This window comes from Kryptolebias marmoratus, linkage group LG9, assembly GCF_001649575.2.
Source record: "Kryptolebias marmoratus isolate JLee-2015 linkage group LG9, ASM164957v2, whole genome shotgun sequence".
In the NCBI taxonomy this organism is placed as follows: Eukaryota; Metazoa; Chordata; class Actinopteri; order Cyprinodontiformes; family Rivulidae; genus Kryptolebias; species Kryptolebias marmoratus.
This window is the reverse complement of record NC_051438.1, coordinates 21,178,672-21,197,076: the sequence shown is the minus strand read 5'-3', so window position 1 is coordinate 21,197,076 and position 18,405 is coordinate 21,178,672. Positions and strand designations below refer to the sequence as shown.

At 39.9% G+C, this 18,405-nt stretch overlaps 2 protein-coding genes across 3 annotated transcripts; one reads left to right on the top strand and one right to left on the bottom strand.

Moving 5' to 3' along the window:
* LOC108231407 (transmembrane 9 superfamily member 2) lies at window positions 1-12,522 on the top strand. 2 transcript variants are annotated; one of them, XM_017408457.3, is made up of 18 exons: window positions 1-306; window positions 826-893; window positions 989-1,082; window positions 1,176-1,303; window positions 1,391-1,520; window positions 3,441-3,568; window positions 3,648-3,768; window positions 3,897-3,976; window positions 4,074-4,179; window positions 6,153-6,203; window positions 6,568-6,700; window positions 8,007-8,126; window positions 8,388-8,445; window positions 8,588-8,747; window positions 8,839-8,990; window positions 9,106-9,217; window positions 9,315-9,486; window positions 11,547-12,522. In XM_017408457.3, exons 1-18 carry the CDS (start codon window positions 184-186, stop codon window positions 11,612-11,614), a joined length of 2,004 nt encoding a protein of 667 aa, XP_017263946.1. In that variant the 5' UTR covers window positions 1-183; the 3' UTR covers window positions 11,615-12,522. The 2 variants fall into 2 exon arrangements, with proteins under 2 accessions (XP_017263946.1, XP_017263947.1); XM_017408458.3 differs by lacking the exon at window positions 6,153-6,203.
* Window positions 12,523-13,043: 521 nt separating this feature from the next.
* gpr101 (G protein-coupled receptor 101) lies at window positions 13,044-17,051 on the bottom strand. The gene is made up of 2 exons (XM_017408119.3): window positions 16,698-17,051; window positions 13,044-16,548 (listed from the first exon to the last, which is right to left on the bottom strand). Exon 2 carries the CDS (start codon window positions 16,238-16,240, stop codon window positions 14,909-14,911), a length of 1,332 nt encoding a protein of 443 aa, XP_017263608.1. The 5' UTR covers window positions 16,241-16,548; window positions 16,698-17,051; the 3' UTR covers window positions 13,044-14,908.
* Window positions 17,052-18,405: the final 1,354 nt, after the last annotated feature.

Below are 18,405 nucleotides of genomic sequence, written 5' to 3'. Positions count from 1 at the left end.
AACTTGACAGAGACGTGTACGTCACCGATGCTAGACTGTCCAGCTCAGTCTCCGACTTTAGAGTAGCAAGACAACGCTTAGCTAACTCTACAGAGCCGGTGCGCAATTTTTTCCGCAAGGAAGAGGGAAAACTTTACTTCGTAGACGTACACAGCAGCTTCGGAGAGCCGCGTCCGCACTAAGATGAAGGGGCGCATTTCAATTGGTTTCGTGCTGGTCGCTTATTTCTGTTCGAGCTTGGCGTTTTATCTTCCGGGTTTAGCCCCTGTGAGTTTTTGTGAAGAGAAAGGCACCGACGATTGCCAGGTAGGTTCAAATCGCAAGAGTCGCAGTCATTAGCAAGCGTAGTACATTTCTTTTAGGGAAAATTTGAACTAATAGTTGTATTTTTAGCCGTGTTGTTACAACAGTTGCTAGCTTGTCGCCCCCTAGGCCTCAGCGCTGTTACCTTGAACCGGGCAAATTATTATTTTAATGGGTTGCAAATAGTTCTTTGGTACTCGCCGTTACTTATTAAAAGACTAAATATGTATATTTAATACATTTGCCTTAAGTTTTCATCCTGTTTACCTGCTTTAAAGCATATTACATGAGGCCATATTCGAGCATAGAATGACGCTGTCTTTTTAGCTTTTGTGGCTGTTTGTGTTGATGTCCAGGACCATCAACCATCTGTCCATATCAAAAGTTTTTCTCCTAAGTTTTGTCTCCTGTTGAAATGTGTGTTGACTGTTCAGTTGCTTATCAGTCGAAACCAGTTTGATTGTAATTGTCCCATTTTGGTTTGTGAGGCATTGTGATCAATTCTGTTCATTTTGTTTACAGACAGACATTCAGCTGTTTGTTAACCGGCTGGACTCAGTGGAGTCTGTTCTGCCATATGAGTATGATGTGTAAGTTATATTTCTGTCTCCTCTTTAATAACCTTTGGGTTCAGTTTCGTATTTATATGTGCATGACAATCTGGATTGTTCTCTATTTGTTGAAGGTTTGACTTTTGCAAAGATGCCAAGGAGAAGAGGCCATCGGAGAACCTGGGACAGGTGCTGTTTGGTGAGCGAATCGAGTCTTCTCCTTACAAGGTAAGTGTCTGTGTGTTGGCTAATGAGGACTTGCCTATTTCACATTTTCTGTCCTTCAAGTTCGTATCGTTAAGTTGTCCGCTTCCTTTACAGTTCCATTTCAAAAAGGACATCAAATGCGAGCAAGTGTGCACAAAAGTTTACAAGAAAGAAAGCAAGCTGGATACTGCCAAACTGGACTTTCTCAAGATGGGAATGCAGCTGAACTATCAACATCACTGGTCTGTAAATGTGCTGACTCTAATCTGATTATTTCTAACTAAATTTTTTGTAGCTAAGTCTAACCAATTATACATTTTTTTTTTTAGGATCATCGACAACATGCCAGTGACATGGTGCTATGATGTTGAAGATAATCAAAAGTACTGCAACCCCGGCTTCCCTATTGGTTGCCTTGTTACATCTGATGGTAGACCAAAAGATGCTTGTGTTATAAATGTGAGTTGTGGTTTTTATTCTGAAAATGTTTGTTTCCACTAGGGATACACAGTATGTCAGTGGCTAGTAAGCAAGACTTTTTAATAATAATTATTATTCTTCAAAGTAAGGGTTTTCAGCCAGCCATATTGATATTGATTGTTTAGTCAATCCATATGCACGGGTCTCATGTACAATCTCCACCTTTGGCTGGAATGTTTGAGACGTTGCTGGTATAGTTTATTGTAATGATCTGCACTCCAGCTGAAGCCGACCTGTTCTACTTGAGCAGCCAGTAATACCTGAAGAGCAGAGTGAGACTTACATCAGCAGCGCAGGAAAGAGAAGGGAACAAAGCATGAATGGATTTACTCACGATCAGTTTTTTTTTTTTTAGCCCATAAGTGCATTTTAGTAAAGTAATATTTTCTAAATGGCAATTAGTTTTGACATTGACGGTAAATGTTTTAGAAATTAAGTTTACATTAAAGTTCAGTGTATCTATGTTCTCCGATTATCAGTTTTAAACTTTGATAACTTTTGTTATGGACCTTGAAATTTCCTAGTTGTGCATCTGAAGTTACCAAGTGTCCTTGTATTTGTTAGCGGTGTTACCAAGTTCTTGTATAGTTTTGGTAATCACAGTTTTAATTTAGCCTTTTCAAAGCAATGGTGAACCATGCCTATCACAATTGGGCCTTCTCTGCCTGATCTCATCAGGTTAGACTAACATTATCAGTCATTCATCCGTCCCATTTCTTTACCTGCTTCTCCTTCTCCGGGTTGCAAGAAGTGCAGACAAGTGAGACAAACAGCCATTCACATTCTCACTCACACCTAGGGACAATTTCAGAGTTACCAATTAACCAAACATGCATGTATTTTGGACTGTGGGAGGAAACCGGAGTACCTGGAGTAACACCACGTGTGCACAGGGAGAACATGTAAACTCCACCCAGAAAGGATCAGTCAGACAGCTACTGTTTAGGAACAAAATGGGTACAAACTGGTTCAGAGATAAGATAGAGCAAAAACAGACCAAAGTAATCTGCTGCTCTTTCCTCTGATCTTCACTTGACAATGAAATCTTTTGGTCTTTTTGGATGAATTTTTCAGTGATCTGTCCTTTTTGTCTCTAAATGTTTTTACAGTGATTGCTTTTAGATCATGAGCATTTTATTTATTTATTTTTCTTAAACAAGGTTTATGTGAAACTGTTAAGATTCTCATAGCCTTTTTTTTTTTCCAAGCACCATTCACAGTTGACAACCTGAAAACAGTCATCGAGCAGCATTTTTTAATGACTGTTTCTGTCCACTGGTCGACATGAAAAGACCACTGATTAAAAAAAAAAATTCTACGACAATATTACTTGTTGCCATTTTTATTGTTGTTGAAGGTTGTTGATCGGCACTAGTTCCTCCTATATAAATCAATCAGAAGGTCAACTTGAATACATTGGAGCTGTGGATATGTCCTAAAAAGCACCTAATAATATGCTCCTATTTTGTGTTATGGTCTGAGGTATCCAATAACGATATAGAATACTTTGGATGGAGGAAATTCTGCCTGGAGACAATTATGTTTTGTTTTTCTCTTCCCCCAAAACAGAACAATAACCCACATAGTTTGAATAACAAACAGAGAATCAGGCTGGCATAACATTGTTTCATTATAGACAAGCAGCTCTTGGATTGATTTTATTTTATGAAAAATGCTTAAAATATTTCTTTCCCTGTCTGAATTTGAATGCCTTAAAGGCCCTGACAGTTAGCTGCCTCTTTTAAGCATCTGTATACTTATAGGATTATATGAAGTCATTTCACATTTCATGGTGATAAATTAAAAAAAGAAAAGCAGAATAGTGCAAGTTCAGTATTTATAATAACTCTGAGTCTGGAAGACGTGCACACTAATAGGCTTCTTTTTTGTCTTTTTCAGTCTGAGTTCCACAAGAGAAACACGTTTTATGTCTTCAACCATGTTGACATAAAGATCATTTACCACAGCGGAGCAGCAGAAGGTTGGAGTGGTGCTCGCCTGGTTGCTGCCACTCTTGAACCTAAGAGGTAAACGTTGGTTGGGTGGACCTTTCAACATAAGAATAATAATATGACATGAAAAATGAATGGGGTTTGTTCACAACAGCATCAAGCACGACGAGAAAAACCCAGTTTGTGATGGAGGAGACCCAATGGAGGTCCCAACAGAGTTCAGTAATGACGTTAACGAAGTTAAAATAACTTACACCTACTCTGTCACTTTTGAGGTAGGCCTCCAGATTAACTTGAGCAAACTGTAATTAACATGTAGTGGTTTTATGTATTTATGAGCAATAAGACAAACTAAAGTGTATTTGTTTTTGTGTGTGTGTCATTTTTGTATTTTTCTTTACAGGAAAACAATACCATCAAGTGGGCCTCTCGGTGGGACTACATCCTGGTCTCCATGCCTCACACAAACATCCAGTGGTTTAGGTCTGAAAATATGTTTTTCACCAGAGAAATTCCTCCCCTAAAACACTCCTGCTTGTGGTTGATATTTGATGTTGAAACTTGTTTTGTGCTTTTCCAGCATAATGAATTCTTTGGTCATTGTGCTCTTCCTGTCTGGGATGGTTGCCATGATCATGCTGAGAACTCTGCACAAGGACATCGCCAGATACAACCAGGTGGATCAGGTAAAAGCACCATTTAACATTCCTTAAAAAAGGCCAGCTTTTATCTAAAATGAAGGTATTACATTTTCCAAAAATAACCTATACTTTAACAGATCCCATCTGGAACTGCAAGTCTTATTGACACACAACAGGAGACTTTATTTGCAAAATGTAAATGAATGAGTCAATGCAGCAGCATCTGGTGAAACCTGATCTAAACAAACAGATGTATAGTTATTTGGAAAGCAGCTTTGTTTATACTGTAGCTAGATGTATATTGGGTTTCTTCCACTACTAAATATGCATTTTTTTCAGATGCACTGGAAACACTCAATACTATTTAAAATTTGTCTCTTAAATTTAGACCTCCAGACTGCTTTTTTCAAGTTTTGGTACTAGTGCTGCTAAAAATAAGTTATTGCAATAAGCCCAAACTTTAGGAGCACTGCTTGCATTGACTTTACTGCTACATTTTCCTTTTACTGTAATCTTGATATTTTCTGACATGTTAATAGAAAATCCACACAAAAATTGCTGGTTTTATTTTAAAGAGAAGATGCCACAAAGAAAATGAAAACCTTTAATGCAGCATTTTCAAGTCAGGCCTTTTGTTACAAATAACAATAACGTGTAGAAGCACAAAGATGGATTTGTGCGTTTGAAGATGTTACGTTACTTAAAGCCAGTACTAGAAGTTGGGACAAAGGTAAAATGGGAGTGGCTCAAGGACATGCTTTAACTATTAGTACAGCTGTCATTCAGCTCAGTCTACTATGTGGAGTTGCTGTTTGACCTGTAGATCAAACAAGAACAGCAGCAGCTTAACACACATTTCTTTAAGCCAGAGACACATCCAGTGTATGGACATGGTTTTAGGTTTACACATCAGGGTAAACGTGAGCTGCATTTGAAAACTGATGTCTCTTTTCTAAGTCAGATTCTCTTGAACTTCGTTTTTTGACTCATTCATGTTGCGAGTGACAGATTTTCATTTTTACTTTACAGAATTTTATTGTTTTGGTGTCTTCTAATAAGCTGATTTCTCTTATTAAAAAGGAACCGATGTGCTGCTGTTCAGACAGTTCAGCTGGATTGGCCAATTTTACTCATTGCTCTTATTATACACTTTACAAGTTCTCATGCTTAGACTTGGGCATTGTGTTGGTTAATTTTTTTAATTCTCTGGCCACACAGAGATAATGTTGTTTGTTTTTCTCAAACTCACATTTAAATCATATTAATGTTTAAAGATGGAAGGAACAGGTCTCAACATGGAGCTGGTTACTGACCAGATACAGAACAACCCAGGCAAAATGTAATCGTCTCCACCTCACATTGTTCTGGTAATTGGAGTGCTTGAAAGGAGGATTACAACAAATCTTTTGGTCTCTGATTCAAGACTCACAAACAAAACAGTATCACTTTCTCCTGGTGTTGTGAAAGCTTTATGCCTCGTCAGGTTTCAAAACTGGCTCATGTGTAAAATGATGATGATGATGAGCAACCTGCCCTCTGACATTAGACGGGCATCTTTGCTTCCCCTTTTTAAAGCTCTTTTAAAAACGCATTTCTTTTCACTGGCTTTTAATACAGTTTGAATTGTTTTTATGATACTTTTACTGTTTATATTTCTGTGTTTTAATTTATTTTGTTAAAATCCCGTTTTATGTTTGATGGTTGGTGTAAAATGTGAAGTTACTGTTGTTTTAAATGTGCTATAAAAATAAAATTGACATTGACATTATGATGATGACAGCCCCAATCCTCAACCATAATTGCTATTTTACTGACATACAGTAGATTTGTAAATATTTCTGAGCCTCAAAGTACATAATTGAATTGTTAGTCATTTAACGTAAAGATTTAGCTTTTCACCTTGTAGTATTCGTTTCCTAATTTAAGTATGGTTATGTGCCTAATGCTTTAATTCTGCAATGTTAAATACCACCCAGCACTGTACCCCCAAATTACCTATATTTTGTTACATTTTACAGGAAAACTTGATAAAGGTTCCATCGGCCAAGGAAAAATCTTCTCTACCTTATGTAAGCGTAAAGACAGTTACTTCAGAGATAATGTTTTGTTTTAAAGAAATCAGGTCCTTGGGTGTGTATGATTTATATCGACCAGGTGTTTGTGAAGAAATTGTAAAATGTGGTGTGGACGTTAAAACTTCCGGAACATTGGAAATTTCCTGGAAGGGGCGAGAACTGGCACGTTGGTCCACACCACATTTTCCTCTTTTTGGTTTTGGTAACATGATTTTCTTGTCCTAATTTTCCCTTTCTACCAGGTGTCAGTCAGCTTTTAAAGCAGCAGTTACTGAGTGGTGATTGGTGATCCTTTAACTCTTACTGTGCTCAGATGTCAAGCATTGTGCCGACTTCCCTCTCTGCTTCTCATTCCCAGGAGGATGCACAGGAAGAGTCGGGATGGAAGCAAGTGCACGGAGATGTTTTCCGCCCGCCCAGGAAGGGAATGCTGCTCTCTGTGTTCCTTGGACAGGGCACACAAATTTTCATCATGACCTTCATCACACTGTGTAAGGACTGTTTTACTTTTCTATTAACAACAGAGTTGGGCAAAATGTATGACTCACTTGTAGCAGAAGAAGGGAAGCAATAAGGAGGCTTGTTTTGATGACATATTCTATTATTTGCATTTGTATAATTTATCACTTAGGGACTACAAGGACACAAATATCATGTTGAACTTGCGGTGGATAATCACTCGAGCTCAAAATGTGCCGGTTTGTCTTCTGCCTGTTTAAAAGAAAATAAGTTTAGGTGTGGAACTATAGACCTGTGAGCCAAATGGAACCAAAACAACATGAATACAAGAGGGTACATGTCGAAAACGTTCCAACAGCTTTGCTCACACAGAAATGAAAACCAAAGTCAAAGCATTTCCTGTATGTCTGATAGTGAGAACATACCTCTCCACCTCTCTGATGGGGAAGGAGCCTGAGCTTGTGTGGGAGGTTGAGAGGTACCGACTAGATACAGTCAGGCTCACCTCAAAGCACAGTTTGGACAGGCTGGACCGTGTTTCACTCTGGAGTTGCCCATGATGAGGGGAGCCAGGCTGGTGTGGGGCTACTTATAGCCCCCCGGCTTGGCAACTGTGCATTGGAGTTTTCCCCAAAAGACGAGAAGGTACCTTGTTTATGCACCGAGCTTGGCTGTGGAGAGAGATGTCTGGGCTTCCTTGCAACCCGGCTCCGGCATAAGCTGCAGATAATGAATGGATGGATATACTGTAGGGGAAATGCATGTCCTTCACTATTGCAGTGTGACATATATTCTACATTTCTGCAAAAATGGAAACAAAATATTCCAAACTGGAGGTAAACCATGTCTCCAATCAAGAGTGCTACATCTGTACTTTGATGCCTGCACAGAAGTTTGCCTCGGAGAAAACGTTTATTTCAGCAGATTAAATCCTAAATGTGGGGGCAGCTGCCAAGGTGGGTAATGATGGGGGCAAAGGTAGAAAAACAGAATAATCTGCACGGCCAAGAATGGAGTTTTTGCAAGCCGCGTAGTCATACTGCTCGGTGTTCTCTTAGTTGAAAACACTCAGAGTTCAGTGTGACTGCAACAGAAAACCTGCATATTTTTGTGGAATTTTTCTGAAATTTTGAGATGCCAGCTAGTCTCCAACAGTGAGATATTACCTTAGGACTCAAAGAAGCCACTGTGGAGTCACAACTTCTAATACAATCTTAAGTTATTGGACAGCAGATGCAATTGTTAAGTATCCTTATAATGTTAAATATACTTTATATGCACATACAGTAATGGCTATTTGTATGAAAGAGTGCACTGATGACTCTTTGTCCACCACAGTCCTGGCCTGCCTGGGCTTCCTGTCTCCTGCCAACAGAGGGGCTCTGATGACCTGTGCTGTGGTTCTCTGGGTCCTGCTGGGGACTCCTGCTGGCTACGTGTCTGCACGTCTTTACAAAAGTAAGTTTCCACTTTTTTCCCTTTTTTAAATAAGAGGGGTTGTTTAAAATATTCACAAATAATGTTTTACCTGCAAAAAAGCAAAGGTTTGTTTTGTAAAAACTTGTAGTATTCCTAACATGGAAAAGGTTAAACAGTGCTCGAACCAGAGAAAACAAGATCTACCAAAACAGCCCAGAACTGATCCATTCTTTTAATTATCAGTGCAGACTGTCATCGTTTCTGTCGTATTGATCTCACTCCTTGTCTTGTTCTTTTCAGCTTTTGGAGGTGAAAAATGGAAGACCAACGTCTTGCTGACAGCGCTCCTGTGCCCAGGGTGTGTTCACTTACCTCATTCACTTGGCCAGAGTTTTATAATCTTATATTTCTTTGCTTCCTCTTATCAGTCCTGGAGCCGATCTGTAACCTTGCACACCAGTGATAGCCTACTCATCTTTGTGTCATTGTTTCCTCCCTAGGATTGTATTTGCTGACTTCTTCCTGATGAACTTGATCCTGTGGGTGGAGGGTTCATCTGCAGCCATCCCGTTTGGTACTCTGGTGGCCATTTTGGCTATGTGGTTTGGAATCTCTGTGCCCCTCACTTTCGTTGGTGCCTACTTTGGATTCAAGAAAGCTGTGAGTTAGACTTCCTAAGATGATTATTTGTAGAAAGTGTAGACAAAACCAATGTAACTTTTTATTACCAATCTTTTTTTTTTCTTTGCAGGCAATTGAGCAACCAGTACGAACAAACCAAATTCCCCGTCAAATTCCTGAGCAGTCCTTCTTCACTAAACCTATCCCTGGTATTGTCATGGGTGGGATCCTGCCCTTTGGTTGCATCTTCATCCAGCTTTTCTTTATTCTTAACAGCATTTGGTAAGCGTAAAAATGCAGTCTATCCTGACTGGTCTCCTCACAGTCCAGTCAAGAGGACTTAAAGCTCTGCACCTGTTGACTCGTACTCCATTTATATAACTTGTTTGGGTTTTAGGTCCCATCAGATGTACTACATGTTTGGATTCCTGTTCCTGGTTTTCATTATCCTGCTCATCACCTGTTCTGAGGCCACGATTCTGCTCTGCTACTTCCACTTATGTGCAGAGGTACCTGAATGATCGGGATGAATTTTCTACACTGGACATATATTTCCTATCAGATCCTAATATGATCTTTTTTTTTTTTTTCCCCTTGCGCATCAAGGACTACCATTGGTGGTGGCGTTCCTTCCTGACCAGCGGCTTCACAGCAGTTTATCTGTTCATCTATGCTGTGCACTACTTCTTCTCAAAGCTGCAAATCATTGGAGCGGCCAGCACCATATTGTACTTTGGGTACACTATGATTATGGTCCTCATCTTCTTCCTCTTCACAGGTGAGAAATGCATTTCAGTACAAATAAACCCCTTTTTAGAGGCAGTTTAATTTCCTGTTTGTCTTGATTTATTGCAAAGATCTCTTTATAAGTTTGCCTGTAGATGTAAATTTGAAACAAAGCGTTAACCATTGATGTCCTTTTTAGATATTTGCACTGCAGTTTTTATGACCAGCGAGGAAGCTTTAGAGGCAGAAAGGAGTGTGCAGATTTTATCACTTGCACCGTTTGTTCAGTTACTCAGTAATCAGTTCAACAGTGGAAAGAGGATTCAGGATCCTGCTCTTAAAATAAACAGGATTTTTATTTTTTTAAGATTGTCCAATATTTGTTTGCCTGCTTAGTAATAAAAGACATGTCTTGTTTTTGTTTGTTTTTTTCTCTGTCAGTTCAGACTTGTCAGTCTGAAATTAAGAACATTTTAATGTTTGAGTCGGTTTAAAGGAAAAGTCAGAAACTGAAGCAAACAGAGAGGAATGTCTCTGTTTGTCTCGTCTAGTTTTGAAGACTTCGTTGGGACAGTTTCATTATTGTTTGCTGTTGACAAGCAGGAGCCAAATATTATCAGGGACTTTATTTTTTCTTGCTCAAAATGTACAGCCAACTCTATCACTCACGGTTGATTGTTCGTTATGTACACACTGCTTTGTGATTTTAGTTAGTTAGTTTTCCCTGTTTGCTCTTTTATCCATTTGTTTGTCTTAAGATTGGGAACATGTACTTCATACAGTATCACAAAGATAGCATGAAAAGAACATCACTGCCTCTTTGTTAAAAGCCGCACACACTTGTTTTATATTAACAGTCTAGTGGCGCTCTTGAGCTTTATTTCACAACCAGTTTGAATGATATTCAGCATCTGTGCGGAAGGGATGATGAGTAATAATGATGTGCAAATACCCGCCTAGTCTGTATGTTGCACAAGAGTATTTGGCTCATCATGATGCCACACGAGGACATACTTTCTGCTGTTATATTGTCGTGAGGGAAGATAAAAATTACCCTGTAGCTCCGCTTGTCACTGTGGCAGTGTTTGACAATGTCTTGTGACAGAGATATAAGTAGAAAGTGGATAAGATGTCAACCGATTATCACCACACAGTGTCTGAGGAAAAGATGATCACTTTCCCTCCTTGCTTCTGGTTTTGATCTTAATAATCCTAATCCCTGTCATCTCCCCCAAAAAAGTTTTTATTTTGGCGTCTGTTTCTGTCACCTCAACCCAACTTTGATCACATCTTATTTCAGGGTTTGTGTGTGGCCCCCATTGAGAAGTCAGATAGGATTTTATAGCCAGATGAACTGATCCAGGATTTTGGCTAATCGGGCTTAGAAACACAGCAGAGCTCTGGCAGACGTGTTCTTTTCTTGACAAAATGAAGCGTTAATGCTGATGTTTCCGTGCATATTTTGAGATTCCACTGTAAACTGTGCCAAAATGTCCCCCGCCCTATAAATTTTGCTGAATTAATTTGGGGATGCTGTGATTTTTAACCCTCTGTTGAAAATGACTCGGGTTTATTTAGAAGTATCAGACCGGTCCCAAACAAGGATCAGGAGTTTATTCTACATTTTGTATTGTATAGTGGCAAATAACTTTGTTTGTACTGTTTTTATATAACACATTTGTTTGAAAATACTGTGTAGTAGTACTATAATGCTTTTTTTAATTGGTGAGAAGTTTTTGTAAATTTTGTATCCAGTTTTTAGTTAAAGAAAAAAATCATGTCATGAAGAAAAGTTTAAGAAGAATTTACTTATTTTTTACTATTTTTAGAAAAAATAGGAATATAGATAAATGTCCCTTTTGCAGTACAGAATATAAATGTGGCATTTTAAAAACTTTAATGCAGAGTTGGTGTTTAGTTTTTCAACTGTGTGCTGTATGGAAAATTGAAATCTTTATTCAAACGTACCTAAATGGTTGTTTTTGATTGTTTGTTAAGCTGCTATAAGACCTTTTTAAGAAACTGAGTTTGAAACTATTTGTATCTGTGTTTGCTACATGAATGATATGACTTTTTTGTTAATAATGTGGCTGTTTTGTTTCCTGTCCTCAGGTACAATTGGCTTCTTTGCCTGCTTCTGGTTTGTAAATAAGATCTACAGTGTGGTGAAGGTGGACTAGAGGCCTGAAGGAAGGACTAACTTGTTGCTTTCACAGTGCTGGGCTCCTCAGTGCTGCTGTGTAATAATGTGGTCTGAATGGACCTGAACTGAATCCATCACATGTGATAGAAAAAATCCCGCAGAGCAGAGCCCGTCCTCTTTTTGTGCTTTAAACCTCTGTTGCTATTTTCTTTTTTTTTTAAAACTATACAAGTTTGTGTTCACTGTTGACCTGTAATATTTTGAATGGCGCCTTGAAAATCAACGGGGGGCTCTAATGATGAAATCGTCACCATGAGCCGTTTGTTTTCTGAAATGTTTTACTTTAATATTCTAAAGAAGGTAAAATATTTAGCGTTTTATTTTTCTATTCTTTCATGGTTTAATGTTCCTTTTTTTCACTACCTGTTCTTTACGGAAACAAGTGTGTACATATATTGTATAGAGAAGGAGAACGTGTGAGAATGCTACTTAAAGATTGTCACCATTATCAATCTTTCGTTTGAAGTCTTTTTGTTTTCCTTAATTTTGGTTTTTAGTGTGGATTGGGCTATAATTCCTTAAATATCAATCTGTAGTTGAAGCATATAAAACATCAATGTTTGTATGATATGTGTCCATTTTTCTTGATTGCATAGAGTAGAAGGGTGCACCATGTACAGGAGGCACGTCTGTATTATAGAACAGCTTCAGCTTTGTTGCCCATTAAGGATGAACTCTCTACAACTTCCATGATGCGTTTGGCCACAAAAAGAATGAATAAGAAATTTTCTCCTTGTTAATTATAACTCAGTCAATGAGTTTACTGATTTAAGTTGTTGAACTCTTTAACTACATTAAGCACTGCTGCTGTTTGCTTCAGGCAGTGTGAAGTCATCATCATCCAAGGTGATAACTTTACCAATAAAAGTAATTCATTCAAAGAGACGGCTGTCATTGTTTTTGACCTTTAACTCATCATATCCACAGTAAACATTCATCCTTTCTGGCAGATTTTTGTCTGGATGTAAGCCTTTCAAAGGATGTGAACAATATTGTTTTTGCTTGTGTGTGTCTTCATTGATCTGCTACCCAAATAGCTCATGAACCACAAGACAAATTTTAATGAACTTGCAGAAAGTATTTGTTGGATGTACATCCACAACGGATCAACTTTAGGAGTTGACCTGAATCAAGATGGCTGCTATAGCCAACTAACTTAAATGCAAAAATAGAAATAACTACACTGACATTTATCCCCAACACATATTCTGAGGTCTTAACCAATTAAAGTTTTTGTTTAAAATTTTGCCATTAAATATTTGGAGTTGGCTCTGACTGCATGTTAGCAAAATATCTTATGAACTACTGGGCAGATTTTAATGAAACTTTAAGGAAATAATCACCGGACGTACATCTACAATTAATTTACAGAACTCACAGCTTATCTACTCTCAGGTTTGAGGAATCGGTCGAATCCTGCTGAACATGAAGTTACACTTCGAACTCGTTTCACACACAGTTCCTTTTATTAAACAGATAATTTATTATTAAAACTGAAAATTGTACAAATGCTCAAAATATTCACAAAATGTGTTTGGTTTTTATTTTTTAAAGACAAAAACATTTTCTCTTCTTTGCTAAAATACACACGGTTCTCTCGAGTCTGACCAGCCTGATTGTCAACTATATTGTAGTTTGGATTTCTCCAATGACCTGCTGAATAAACTGAGGGCTATCACCAAAGCAGGTCTGATGAGATGGAAAAAAATTTGCAGAAAACTATCACAGTATAACAAGAAAGGAAATACACCAAATTCACCCAGGCTCAGACAACTAAGCCTATTTTCTCTTTTACCAAAAGGTACAAAAACGTGACAAAAACGAAGGATAAGCACTTTAAAAAAATGCACCCAAATCATGCTTTTAACTCACTGAACAGAGTTGGTCTGAGATGAGTTATTACAAGCATGATGCACATCTTATCTGTAGTATTTTTAAAAATTTAAAATATTGTATTAGGAGGTATTTTTACAAGTCTACATGTGTTCAATGGAATGTAAGAAATCGGTTACATAAGCTCTTCTGGCATGCAGCCTACTTTAAATAACTGGTGCACAGAGTTCGCTGTATTTTTATCGCTTTGCTCTCGATACTGTAGTGTTAAAAAAAAACTGTGTGTCTTCAGAGAAAATCTGTTGTTTTACGAAGGCAGTAGATACCAAAGATGGCACACTGAAGTAAGAGGTAAAATTTCCCTTTTTTGTTAAAACTAAGAGCTAAAAGACATGTATACATTTGACCATCCCATCAGCAGGAGGGAAAACATTATGTTCTTTATCTAACAGGCACAGGTTGATTTTCTTTTTTTAAAAAAAGGCGCTTGGAGACTAAAACGTTACTGCGACTGGAAACAGACGTACTCATAAACTCAAGATGACTGAAGAACTGCGATAGGCGCTCCCCTATTTTTTTTTCTCTATAAACGATACCCTGAGTTTAAAAGTTGCAAATAAAGCTCATTGCACTAAAGCAGTGGTTCCCAAGCTTTTCTAATTTCAACTCACAAAAAAATTTGCAGAAACCTGTGAACCCAACGTTGCTGTTTGAAATATATCAACATTGCAAATAAGTGATGTCACAGAATCTCATCAACAATTATACTAATTTTAAAAACCCATTTATGAATAGTTTTTAACTCTATTATATTAGGGCTAAATATGTAATTTTATGTGATTTCTGCAAATCTTAAGTCCTCCTCATTTGGTGTTTCATGACCCATAATAGGGTCCGGACCCCAACTTTAGGAACCACTGTACTAAAGGGTGGTACCCTGTGCCCTCTACCACACATGACACAAACAACACAAGACCATAAATGAGAGTAAATGTGCAGAAACCGAAGATTACTCATCTATGACTTGTGTCAGAATAGGACAGAAATTGAAAAATAGGAATTTGAGGCGTTTCAAAAGTCCATTTTTAAATAACAAATACACTATTTCATGAAATTTTAAATACTAATGATAGGATTGCAGACAAAAGATAAAACCAGCTGCACACTTCTGTACACGTGGTAACTCTTAAAAATGTTTATGTTTAAAAATATTTGTGCTTATCTGTCACAGATACTTACATTAAATATTATTGATGTAATGTTAGCATCAAGGTTACTTTTTAAAGATATATTAGACTTAAGACAAACCAGCACTAGATCATTATGTTGATGATCGAGTACTACTAATCGTAATATCAAGGTCTTTATGTATAAACACACAGCGTGACAAGCTCTCCATGTGAGAGCATATATGCTGTCTGATGGGAGCTCAAACTGCTCATGAGCTTTGTTTGCTGTGAAGGAGCTCTTTTTCCGAGCTGACGCTGGTGGACGTGGTCTCTTTCCGGCTGTCTCTTGACTTCCTCTCACATGTCGGAGAGGAGGATGTTGTGCACTCCTCCCAGGTCTGCAAGGGGAAGACTCGGGCAGTCAGACTGGGCAGGTGAGGGTGAGCACCGGCTCGCCCCTCCGTCGTCGTGAAGCAGCTCTCCACGGCCGAGCTCTGGCGGGGTCGCCCCTGCTTGCAGAGCAGCCCGTAGAGCAAAGCCACGAATTCTTTCCTCACGCTGCGGTGCATGTATCCGTAAATGTATGGATGTAGGCAGCACTGTAAAAAGAAGAGGACGAGGGCGAGGGAGGACAGCCACGGGGGCACAGCTGCTCTGTGACTAATAGATATGGTGTTCAGGATGCTGTAAGGACCCATGCTGAAGATATATGAAGCCATGATCACAAAAACAACACGGGCTGCCTTGCAGTGGTAGTGGAAACGTCTGTGTTTGACTCGAACAGGGTGCCGCCTGGACGTATAGGGGCCCTCAGGTGAACTGACCTGCTGGGGCTCCTGTGGACTGATAGGCCCCTGGAAGTCCTGTGGGCAGGGCTGGGAGTAGGACTGTGTCTGTATGGGATGCACAAGGGCGTTCTGCCTCCGGGCTGCTCTGAACACCATCGAGTAACATCCGAGCATGATGAGCACGGGCAGCCAGAAGGAGAAGGTGGACACCACAGCGGAGTAGGACAGACTGGAGGACCACACTACTGTGCAGACCCTCTGATGAAGGTCAAAGTCAATCACCCCCCAGCCGTAAAGAGGAGGCGTGCTCTGCAGGAAACTCAACACCCAGGTGAAGACTATCAGGTTGGTGCCCAAGTGAGGCGTCATTCTGGTTGGATAGGACAGAGGGTGGATGATGGCCAGGTAGCGATCCACTGAGACGACGATGATGGTGTTGACTCCGGCGAATGCAAACAGGTGCATGGGCACCACCAGAGCCTGGCACAGCCGAGCATCCAGGGGCCACACACCGGGCACGGCAGCTGCTATGGCAAAGGGCATGACTAATATGGTCTGGAGGAGGTCGGCCAGGAGGAGGTTGAGGACAAATCGGTTCGCAACGTGGAGGAGCTGAGGCTTCCTTTGGAACACCAGCAGGACGACCACATTCCCAAACAGGGACAAGCACACAATCACAGATATGAGCACCACCTTCACCACGCTGTCAGCTGTGGAGGACCAGTCTGGGTCCAGATTAGAGGTGGTGAAACGGCGCTCTGGAGGAACGCCGGTGAAATTCATGCCCATGCCAGGCGCCTGAGTGCCTGACATTGTAGAACCCAGCAGGGCGCCAACACAAAGTCAGGTTAGTCCCATTATGATCGGAAGAGAAAACCAGCCCATTTGCTTTTTAATTTGCTGTATTCCCTTTGTCATTGGAGTCCAGGCACAAAACTCAGCATCTGGTTTTTAAAAGCATCTCATCCAACCCGACCCACCATCCACAACATGTGAAATTTGCCCGCGAGTTTAATCCACCAGAAGCTGAGACCAGCAGCATTTCGCAGTTCATGGTGATCAGTAATTAATCTCTGAAGGCTTCACCCAGCGAGCAGGCCCTCTCTGAGCGCAGCCGACATCTACAGGATGGGAGACAGAGACAGAGACAGAGACAGAGAGAGACAGAGAGAGAGAAAAAAAAATTGGCGACAGCAGATGCCACCGTTCAAGCCGCCGGCGTCGACAAAATATCGCGGACGCCTTGAAGCTGTAATCGATGTTATAATACCTTTCAGCTGATCAGTGAGGCGATAATGTGGCTGATGATGGTGCTCCCTCCTCTGCGCGCGCTGCCATGATTCCAGCCTGAGCTCCAGTCGGCGGCGGCGGGCTGCGCGTCTTCACCCAGCGGGGGTCTCCCATCATCCAGGCGAGCGGCATCCTCTCCGCGGCTGCTCTTTTTTTAAAAAAAAAAAAAATTATTCCGGCTTTCGGGGCGGATCAAGCCTTTTATTATCTGATCAGCTTTGATTCCTCGTCGACACCGTTAGAATATCATCCCCGAGGTGTCAGGGAAAAAGGGAAAAAAAGGGACACCTGTACAGAAATCTCCCCCGCAGCTGGAGCTCGTCGGCGACCCTCCCCCTCCTCCTCCTCCTCCTCCTCCTCCTCTTCGTCTTCCACCCCCTCCTGTTATTTATGAGTGTTTCACCCTCCTGCTCGACATATTTTCCTCTACATGGTGTTAACACAAGCACTGACTCTGTTAAATATGCCTATTAATAAAAGAAATAACATCAGAAGACCATTAAAGGTGAGATATAAACATGCATTTATCAAAATACGTTCTTATTCAGCTATTTCTTCAAACAAAAGTTCTTTATTTTACACTAGAAAATCATATTACACGTAATAATTAATTCATAATTGCACAATTAATGCAATTAGGCGGCGGGAGATATGCATTTATTAGGGGTAATGCATGTCGCCCGCCTCCATTTCATGCCACTGTTTTAGGCTGAGATTAATTTGTGTTGAGAAATGAGTTGTAGGTGTTTTAGTCAAACCTTGAAATCCCCATTCTGCAGAGTGCGTATTGTCAGTGGCTCTCAGCTACTACCACATCAAATCTTTGAAATTTATATCAAATATGGATTCATATGTTGCATAAGTAATAGCTGGTTTTCTGTTGTTTAAAGTTGATTAGCTGTAGTGGCCATTTTGAATTGGATTGACTTAAAAAGGTAAGCAGCTGCAGATCTACATTCAGTGATCACTTTCTGGAAGTTTTGATAAAATCCATCCAGTGGTTCATGAGATATTTTGCTAACAGACAGAGAAGGTTGACTCCAACAGTCAGTGGTAAAGTTTAAAGCAAATACCTCTTGGAGTACACCACATTTTAGCTCAATATCTGTAAAACTGACTGATGAAGAGCTGTTTTCTTTCTAAGGTCAGTCGGCTGTGGCAGCCATCTTGAATCAGGTTGATTCCAAAGGTTAATCGGCCCTCGTTGTACATCCATTGGTTATTTTCCTCAACGATCTTTCCAGTGGTTCATGAGATATTCTGCTGACAGACAGAGTATAAGGCAAATTTCATAAAACTTTAAACAAAGATCTTGTGGAATCTGTTCACGTTTTGAATATGTGTGAGAGACCAGTTCTGACTACAACCACACCAAATGTTGGACCAGTATCTGAGGTTTGGAAATCTTCATGCTTTTTAAGATTAGTTGGCCTTGGCAGCCATCTTGAACCAGGTTTACTCCAAAAGTTGATCAGTTGTCGATGTTCATCCAGTGATTCCAGTGCAAGTTTTATTAAAACTCATTCATCAGTACATGAGAGATTTTGGTTTGGAACAAACTGAGATGCCCATTATCCATGTCATTTCTGCTTCTTTTGCACACTTTCAACAAATTTCCTGTTTAAAGTTAAAGAGTGCTGTCTCTGCATGAAGTCTTCCTCCTGCACAAAATGACTGTTTACGTCCCC

What these genes read in the sequence shown, in the direction of transcription:
- LOC108231407 (XM_017408457.3), top strand. Translation starts at nt 184, where the DNA reads ATGAAGGGGCGCATTTCAATTGGTTTCGTGCTGGTCGCTTATTTCTGT. An exon ending in CTGAACTATCAACATCACTG is followed by an intron (nt 1,304 to 1,390) that starts GTCTGTAAATGT and finishes TTTTTTTTTTAG; the next exon opens with GATCATCGACAACATGCCAG. An exon ending in ACTTCCACTTATGTGCAGAG is followed by an intron (nt 9,218 to 9,314) that starts GTACCTGAATGA and finishes TTGCGCATCAAG; the next exon opens with GACTACCATTGGTGGTGGCG.
- gpr101 (XM_017408119.3), bottom strand. Translation starts at nt 16,240, where the DNA reads ATGTCAGGCACTCAGGCGCCTGGCATGGGCATGAATTTCACCGGCGTT.